Here is a 9,791-nt window from a genome sequence, read left to right on the forward strand (position 1 = left end):
TGTCTAACCTGGCATACAACTCATCATATGCTTTCTGTTTGGCCATTGCCACCTCCCTCTTCACTCTACGCTGCAATTTCTTGTAATCCTGTCTACTGTCTTCAGTCCTTTCTACGTCCCACTTCTTTTTAGCTAGCCTCTTCCTCTGAATGCTGTCCTGTACTTCCTCGTTCCACCACCATGTTTCCTTATCTTCTTTCCTCCTTCCAGATGACACACCTAGCACCTTCCTACCTGTCTCCCTGATCACTTCTGCTGTAGTTTCCCAGTCATCTGGAAGTTCTTCCTGACCACCCAAAGCTTGTCTCAACTTCTGTCTGAATTCCTCACAATATTCATATTTCTCTCAAATATTGTTCACCAATCTGTCTAAATCTGTGTTAGTGAGCACTTCTCCTTTGCCAAGATAATCCATCCACCTCACAGGTGTGGCATATCAAGATGCTGATTAGACAGCATGATTATTGCATAGGTGTGCCTTAGGCTGGCCACAATAAAAGGCCACTCTAAAATGTGCAGTTTTAATTTATTGGGGGGGGCACCGAAAACCAGTCAGTATCTGGTGTGACCACCATTTGCCTCATGCAGTGCAGCATGTTGTACTCCAGGACTATTCCAATAGACTGCATGAAACTATAATGGGAAATGTTGCTGAGAAAATTAAGGTGACATAAACCTAAAAAACATATTAAGATAATTTTGGAATGGAGTCATTAGGATCTAGGTAAACCTGCAAAGTGTCATAAAGCAGGTGTATACACAGATGTTTGATAACTGTCAGTCTGACAGTATCCCATCATGGTTGTTTTCTCACTTCATCACCATCATAGCTGTTTAATAAAATCAGCACAAGCACGATTTAAAATGAACGCTGTGAAACACTGAAGACAATGAAATCACAGTAAGACAACAGCGGAGGATCTTGTCTGTTTCCTTACAGACAACTTGACCCATTACCCAGCTGACAATATCCATATGGCCTGCAGAATGTGTGTGTGTGTGTGTGTGTGTGTGCTGGGGCTCATGTCAGTCAAGCGGCAGGTATAACGCTCTAATGGACATGTTGTCTATCGCAGCTTTGATTCCAAATCCCTTGAGGGAGCTGTCTCATTAACCAGACAGCCTCAGTGACCTACAGCCCCACATAGCGAGCTCAGTCACACTCCACTGTGTGTGTCACTGTGTATATACAATAGCTTCAGAAAATATTGCTTTTTGCATAATCTGTGGTTTTATAGACTTAATTTAATATATTTATACATCATTATATTATACTGACAAGTGTTTCTAGGCTAAATAACAGAATGAGCATAAAGTTAAATCAACACCTTTGAAGAACAGCTGAAACAGAGAATTTATTGCAGCGCTGTTGGATTATGTCCCATTTGGATAGGGTCAACATTGCAGAGAGAAGTGGGTAATAAAATATTGACTGTGCTTCTTGCAATTTACCTCATGGTTCCAAATGAGACTGTGTGTAACAGACAGACATTGAGCAGGACAAAGCCAAAAGCCTCCACAAGAGAATGCAGCAGAGCTGAATGGGAGGCGTGGAGGGAGAAATGGGAGGCAGATTCTGTGTGCAGTGACTGAGTCATAACTCGGTCACATCTTAACATGTAAACATGAAATGCATACTGATAACATTCAGTGTAATTTGTGACTGTGATACAGCATGACTCTCCCTCTCAGCTGTCCTTATCAGCTTAGAAATCATAGAAAAAAGGCACTTTTTCCAGAAAGTTTTCTTCAGTATCAAACTAATCCAGTGAAAACTATCAGTATATTCATAGATACACTGCACACTGAGATTGCCAATAGTTAATTTGCTGTACTTTTAGGAGGGCCAACTTGTTAAACTGTAAACGCATATAAACTAAAAATAGGGCTCAAATGAGAATACCAGTACAGCTCATCTGATGAGCTCTTCCTCTCTTGATGGCTTAAATCTGTGAGTAAATATATGTTGAAGGAGAACAACATAACACATACCAGACATGGAAAATATTAAACCCCTGAAGTGGAAAAAAATGCTGATCCAGCAAGACAAGTATTTGAGGTGCTCTGAAACACCCCCTCAGGAAATTCATTATGAAACATCTGGCATTAGCATTACCATCTATGTCTGGATATCTTATTTAGGCCTCTATAATTTAATCAAATAAAACCTCTGACAAAGGGCTATGACTTGACCTGGCTGAGAATCACTGATCTACATAATGTGCCCAGATACTGATCACATGTTTAATACCAGGTGTAGAAGAGCTCACAAAGTCTAGCTGTTTAGAGAAGGGCAGAGTGTGCTGCAGTAATAATAATCACCTCCCAGTGGCTGAAGACCAACTGTGGACTAGCCAGCCCGCTGGTCCTCTTGCGGATCTCATCGGCAAATCCAAAGCTCTCAGCCACAGGCAGAACGGCCTTGATGATAAACATGTCCGTCCCTTCCTTCATCTCTTCTTGGAGGACGCGACCCTCTCGCTTCCCCAGTACACCATATACTCGACCTGATACAGGAGGAGAAACAGGGTAAGGATACATCTAACGTGTACAGCAGAACACCTGATCCAGTTCCCTGGAAAACTAAGTACTCATTCTCCAGATGATAACATTTTAACAAACTTGACACTACTGTTCATACTACAGCCTGGCAGATACTGGAATTTTTACACTATTTGACACCGAGTGATAACAATGATATAAATCTGATACAATATACATCAGTGTGTCAGCAACAATGATCAAAAAACTGTAATGTTTGTTTGTTTTAAACAGAACATTTTAGAGCTGCAAATTCAACTTGCCAGTGCTCTCTGATGGATAAACTATGTAAGGGTGACATCATTTATAAGAGACATGAAAATAGCTTTACAGCCAACACATACTGTATACAGATACAGATACAGTCACAGCCAAAAATATTGGCACCCTGAATTCCTGTCAGATAACCACCACTTCTGCAAGAAAATTGTTGAGATCACAAATTCTTTGGTGTTCTTGTGTTTATTTCTTTTGTTTGCATTGGAACAACACAAAAAGCAGAACAAAGCCAAACCTGATCTGTTCCACACAGAACTCCAAAAATGGAGTGGACACCCTCAGCTTAATATTTGGTATCTGGACAACATAACTGAAACCAATCACTTCCTGTAACCATCAATGAGCTTCTTCCACCTCTCTACTAGAGTTTTGGACCACTCTTCTTCTGCCAGCTGCTCTAGGTCTCAGATTTGAAGGCTTCCTTCTCCTAGCTGCTGTTCTGAGATCTCTCCACAGGAGCTCTGTGGGATTTAGATCTGGACTCATTGATGGCCACTTCACAACTCTCCAGCTCGTTGTCTGAAACCATTTCTGGTATTTCTTTTTTTTGCTTCTGGCTTCTCTGTATCAGCAGTGGGGTCCCCTGGGTCTCCTACCATAGTGTCCCTTGTCATTGAGATGGCTAAAGATAGTGTGAGCTGACACTGTTGCAGCCTGTACCTGCAGGTCGCCTTGGATTTGTTTGGAAGTTGATCGAGGTCCTTCATCCACCATTGGAACAATCCTTCATTGCAATCTGTCATCTATTCTCATTATCCTGCTATAGGATGAAACACTGAACTGGTCTGACTTCCTTTGTTAGTTGTCTTTTTCTAAATGATGCTTCAGAGGGTGGAGTAACAGTCTTTTCCAGCTCTGTCTACAAAATTTGTTGTTGGCAGTCATCAACAACAGTTGGGACACCTCTATGAATTGTCTGCTTCAGTTTTCAAGGCTTCATTTACTTCCACTGCTGCAGAAAAGATGGAAGTTAACCTGTTAATTGATCCCTGAACAAGGCCTGTTTTATATAAAATTTACACACATTTTAGTTTGGTCACTTTTTTGTTTGTTTTACCTTTGGAAGTTGACTTCTTAACTTTGTACCATTTAAGGTTATTCACAGGACTTGAGCTGATTAAATGTCAAAATAAAAACTTCAAAAAAGGAGTTGACCCCTAACTTTTAAACAGTAGTGTACATATGCGACTACTGTCAGACCTAAAATATTTCTAATAATCAGCATAACTTGGCAATGCTCTCTTACCCAGCACCTCAGCGGTGGCCATGATCTCACAGGTATACATGGCAGCCATGAGTCTCTGTGGCTGAGCCTGGACGGCATGACGGCAAGCCTCCTTCATGGCAGCGATCAGCTGCCCAGAGACCAGCTTGTAACAATCTCCAAAGGTAGTCTCTGACCTGTGTCTGACCTGGCTTGGCCCTGTTCCTGTGCCCTTCATGTGTGCACATGTCTCACTTTGCCCTTCCAATTTGCTGTCAGCTAAAGCTTCATGGGATATAGAGTCATCCACCAAGGAGTCCTGATTCTCTGGTGGGGCTGAAGACTGGACATCCCACTTCTCCATAGAGAAGCAAACTCCCATTAGGGGCTCCTCACACATGGGCCCTGACAGAGTTGCTAGCTGGAAGCCATTGACAATGCTGTTGTCAAAATCTCTTAGAACAGCAGCCTGAGGTCCAGCATCAATGACTTTGTCTTCCCTGTCCAGACACTGCCACACAGAGGGCCTCTGGTACCCCTCCACATTGTTCAGCAAAATGTTGGGACCATACCTGAAAACAAGAACAGTAACATGTTGAATATCACTTATTTGTGTTCTATCAAACCTCAGGATTGTACCATTGCACCCTTGTGAAGGATTTTCTAAAAACTACATATAATCTTGAATGAACGCTAGTGCTAAATTTTATCAATCAACTGCTCTGAAATGGCAAGTAATGCTGTATTTCTACATTTATTTTAAAGATGCTGTAACTTGTGTCCACTTACAGACAGTGAGACAGGCTGTCACAATATTATCACCTTATACAGTTATTTTAACAAATATGTTAGCAAACAGTTTCTTATTTATACATCAAGCAGACTCAGACATTAGCATTCATCTGGAGTTTGTGTTCACTGAATGTCCAAGCTCTGGTTTGTTCTCCACCAAATCCTGAGAAAAATATATAGTTCTTTACAACAACTACTAACTGCTCCGTTATGTTTTCCAGATAGTCTTTAACCTTAGCCTCTTTCATACAGAGATTCCACTATACTGGCCATACACTGGACCATGTTTATCACGGCTTTTCTTAGCATCCAAAAATCAGAGGCGTGAATTCCAGCGTGACGTATAACCATGCATACAACACACAAGTCAAATCAACAATGGCAGATGAATATGCCGTATGGCTGCTTTGGTTGCATGCGCTCTCGTGTTTGTTGTTTTTCCATGTTTTCTTGGTCTTCCGGTAAGGTAATCCGGGATGGGTTGCAGCATCCCGGATTACCTTTACCAGAGCAGAACTACTGAACATCAACAACTTACTCCGAACACCTTTTCTCAAATTTCTGATAATGCAAAAAGCCTTAGAGAGTGAAGGATATACAAGATAGAAGCTGTGTGGACATTTTGGTGGGAGGGACAACAGCAATCTATGGGACCTGGAGAAAATGACTGGTTAAATTATGTCAGAGAGGGATCCGAAAGCTGCTCCCGTCTATATACAGTATCTAACAAATCTCTGCTTTCTAGCCAACAAAATGGATGAATTCCTCCTTGTCAACTGTGACTTCTCACTCTCTGCTGCTTTATGCTTATGAAGTTAGGAAGTTCTTTTAAAGACTGGTGTTGGCCAACCTGAAGGACATTGTAGACCCCCTGCTGGACACCCTGCAGTTTGCCTACCAGGCAAACAGGTGAGTGGATGATGCAGTCAACATGGCACTGCATTACATTCTGCAACCTCTCGACTCCCCAGGGACCTATGAACGGGCCCTCTTTGTGGACTTCAGCTTGGCATTCAACACCATCATCCTGGACATCCTCCATTCCAAACTGACCCAGCTCACTGTGCCTGTCGCAGGTGAGGCTGGGGAAAACCACATTCAGCACCCGGACTATAAACATAGGCACCCCCCAGGGATGTGTGCTTTCCCCACTGCTCTTCTCCCTCTAAACCAATGACTGCACCTTGGAGGACCCCTCTGTTAAACTCCTAAAGTTCGAAGATGACACAATCCAAGGTCATCCAAGACGATGATGGGTCAAGCATACAGACGAGAGGTTGAACCTGGTCCTGGTAGCAACAACCTGGAGCTGAACATGCTCAAAACTGTGGAGATGACAGTGAGTTTTAGGAAGAGACCTTTCACCCTACTGCCCTCACCATACTCAGCAGCACTGTATCAGCAGTAGAGTCTTTCAAGTTCCTGAGCTACACTATCTTCCAGGACCTGAAGTGGTCATCCAACATCAGCACCATCACCAAGAAGGCACAGCGGAGGATGTACTTCCTGCACCAGCCCTGGAAGTTAAGCTGGCTACAGGAGCTGCTGATACAGTTCAACAAAGGAATCATCGAGTCTGTTCTCTGCTCATCCATCACTGTCTGGTTTGGCTCAGCAACCAAACAGGACAGGAACAGACTCCAGTGAACAGTCAGGACTGCATAAAGAATCATCGGTGCCAGCCTGCCCTCCATGGAGGACCTGTACACCTCATGGGTCAAAAGGAGGGCGGAGAGGATTTCTGCAGACCCCCCACACCCGGGACATAATCTGTTTGAACTCCTCCCCTCTGGACAGCGTTACAGGTCACTGTATGCCAAGACAACCGGGCACAGGCACAGTTTCTTCCCCTGTGCCATGACGCTGATGAAAACTTACACCTATGACTGTATGACAGAATAACAGCCCTCAGTACAACACCTTGTAAATATAGTTTTGTATATTTCTATATGGAAAAATGCATCTAAACTGTGTATATATACAGTCATTGCCAAGAATACTTGCACCCCTGCATTTCTGTCAGATTACACACCACTACTCCCAGAAAATTGTTGCAATCACAAATTCTTTGGTATTCTCATGTTTATTTTCTTTTGTTTGCATTGGAACAAGACAAAAACACTGGGAAAAAAGCCAAATACATCTGACCCATTCCACACAGAACTCCAAAAATGGACTGGACAGAATTACTGACACCTTGTCAAACTCATCAGAAACTGTTGTATTTCCAGCCTGTGATGCTCCTTTAATTTGGAATGAAACTCACCTGTAACAACCAACAGGTGCTGGTAACATAGAAATCACACTTGGAACCAGTTAAAATGGAGAAAAGTTGACTCAACCTTTGTATGGTGTGGACCACACTGAGCATGATGAAAAGAAAGAAGAGCAAAGAATTGTCTGAAGATTTGAGAACCACAATAGTGGAAAAGTCTGGACAGACTCAAGGCTCTAAGTGCATGTCAAGAGATCTGGTTGTTCCTGTGTCCACTGTGTAACATTGTCAAGGAGTCCATGGTGCTGTAGCTAATCTCCCTGGATGTGGATGGAAGAGGAAAATAGATGACAGACTGTAATGAAGGATTGCTGGAATGGTGGATAAAGAACCTCAATCAACTTCCAAACTAATCCAAGCGGACCTGCAGGCACAGGGTGTAACAGTGTCAGCTCACACTATCTGTCACCATCTGAATGACAAGGGACGCTATGGTAGGAGACCCAGGGACCCACTGCTGACACAGAAACATAAAAAGCCAAAACGTACCTGAGGAAGTCACAGTACTCTTGGGAGAATGTTCTGTGAACAGATGAGACTAAAATACAGCTGTTTGGTCGAGCACATCATTCTACTGTTTTCAGAAAATGAAATGAGGCCTTCAAAGAAAAGAACACGTCCCTACAGTCAAACACGGTGGAGGTTCACTGATGTTTTGGGGTTGCTCTGCTGCTTTAGGCCCTGGATGTCTTGGCTGTGTGTATGGCATTATGAAATCTGAGGACTACCAATGAATTCTGGGGCACAATGTAGGGCCCAGTGTCAGAAAGTTGGGTCTCCGTCAGAGGTCATGGGTCTCACAGCAGGACAATGACCCAAAGCAGACTTCAGAAAGCACCAGAAATGGTTTCAGACAATGAGCTGGAGAGTTGTGAAGTGGCCATCAATGAGTCCAGATCTAAATCCCATAGAGCTCCTGTGGAAAGATCTCAGAACAGCAGCTGGGAGAAGAAAGCCTTCAAATCTGAGACCTGGAGCAGCTGGCAGAAGAAGAGTGGTCTAAAACTCCAGTAGAGAGGTGGAAGAAACTCACTGATGGTTACAGGAAGTGACTGATTTCAGTTATGTTGTCCAGAGGGTGGGCTACCAGATATTAAGCTGAGGGTGTCAATAATTCTGTCCAGTCCATTTCTGGAGTTCTGTGTTGTTTTTGTGTAGTTCCAATGCAAACAAAAGAAATAAACACGAGAATACCAAAGAATTTGTGATTGAAATGATTGTGTGAGAGAAGTGGTGTGTTATCTGACAGAAATGCAGGGTGCCAATACTTTTGAACATGACGGTATATTTGTATATGTACTTTACTTTTATTCTTACTTTTATTCTTACTTTCCCAATGCACAATTCTTTTCTTGTTCTCGCAGTCTTATCCTCAGACAACAGTGCACACTATACAACATGTTAACTGGATTCTGTTTCTTGTGAGCAATGTTAAAATTTAAATCCATAGTGGCATTTTACAAAAACAACACTTCATCAAAACTTCACACTATCAATGACCCTTAAAGCCACCTCTTCCCTTTTAAACAGAAGTCAAAGCAGAACGGTTTCACCCATTTTACTACCTCTTGTGGCAGAATAAAGGAGGGTCAACAGTGACACCCTCCCAATGCTGGTTTGGTATGCATTATACAGAATGGTGTGGCAGACAACTGGAGCAATAATCGCAACTCAAATTGTCAGCATAAAAGGGGCTTTTGCTTGGCTGGTGTTTGGTGCTGTCTGCTGTTTAAATGGTTTATCAGTGCCTTTTCACTGACAACAGTCATGTACTGCTCCTAAAACTGATCCGTGCAGATTCTCAGTCATCCAGGTCATAGTAAGCTGAAAAAACTTAGTCCACTTGGGAGGGGACAGAAGCCTGAAGGTAGAAGTATATCGGAAACCTACACACATGGACCAATACCTGCTTTTTGACTCGCACCATCACTTCAACACAAACTGGGAGTCATCAGAACTCTAAATCACAGGGCAGAGGAAGTGCCCATAACTGCAGAAGGAGCCAAGAAGGAGAAATTACACATCCAGAACTCCCTTAGGGCTTGTACACACCCCAAGAGGGCCTTCACCAAAGGTAGGAAGAGGCCCAACACCAACAGGGAGAAACCAGAAACAAGAGGGGATAACACTGTCATCTCGTATGTGGCTGGTTTATCAGAGAAGTTAAAAAGGATATTTCACAACCACAATATCCCAGTCAACTTTAAGCCAGGGAACACCCTGCGGCACAGACTGGTCCACCTGAAGGACAATACACCTAGACATAAACAGAGTGATGTGGTATATGTTATTACAGTTAGTGTAGTGAGTGTTGTTAGGTAATTTCTTAGTCAGATAGATATTGGTTAGAGATTTGTTGTCTAGAAATGTTTAGTGGAGACAGGATGTCTAGCTCAGGCTGTTAAATGCTTAGTCATTCTTATGAGCTTTCTGCAGGCTGCATATAGGCCAAGGTCAACTAGATTGAGGAGTCTGCAGGTAGGAGGTTATTGTTATTTTATTATGTTATGTGTAACTGTAATGGTAATCATAATATCTTCCGAGGCTTACTGTCCGGACATGTCCCTGAATGTCCTGTATGTTTTTAGATACGCACCACATAATCAACACTCACACACACATTGATTTTCTTCATGTTTTGACTATTGTTATGGTCAGCTGCAAAGCTGGCATATCAGGGGACGTCACGGTTTGGGGGTG

The 9,791-nt window shown here is 42.8% G+C and overlaps 1 protein-coding gene across 5 annotated transcripts in view; it reads right to left on the reverse strand.

Annotated features, from left to right (window-relative positions):
• Positions 1-9,791, reverse strand: part of efl1 (elongation factor like GTPase 1) — a 159,872-nt gene that overhangs the window by 12,695 nt on the left and 137,386 nt on the right. For all 5 annotated transcript variants that reach the window (XM_020624779.1, XM_020624783.1, XM_020624781.1 and 2 more), the window contains exons 21-22: positions 4,067-4,596; positions 2,323-2,507 (exon numbers count right to left, since the gene is read on the reverse strand). In XM_020624779.1, coding sequence (XP_020480435.1) covers positions 2,323-2,507; positions 4,067-4,596 — 715 coding nt within the window. The remainder of the gene's footprint in view (positions 1-2,322; positions 2,508-4,066; positions 4,597-9,791) is intronic.

The sequence above is a fragment of the Monopterus albus genome, unplaced genomic scaffold (assembly GCF_001952655.1).
Source record: "Monopterus albus unplaced genomic scaffold, M_albus_1.0 scaffold338.1, whole genome shotgun sequence".
Classification (NCBI taxonomy): domain Eukaryota; kingdom Metazoa; phylum Chordata; class Actinopteri; order Synbranchiformes; family Synbranchidae; genus Monopterus; species Monopterus albus.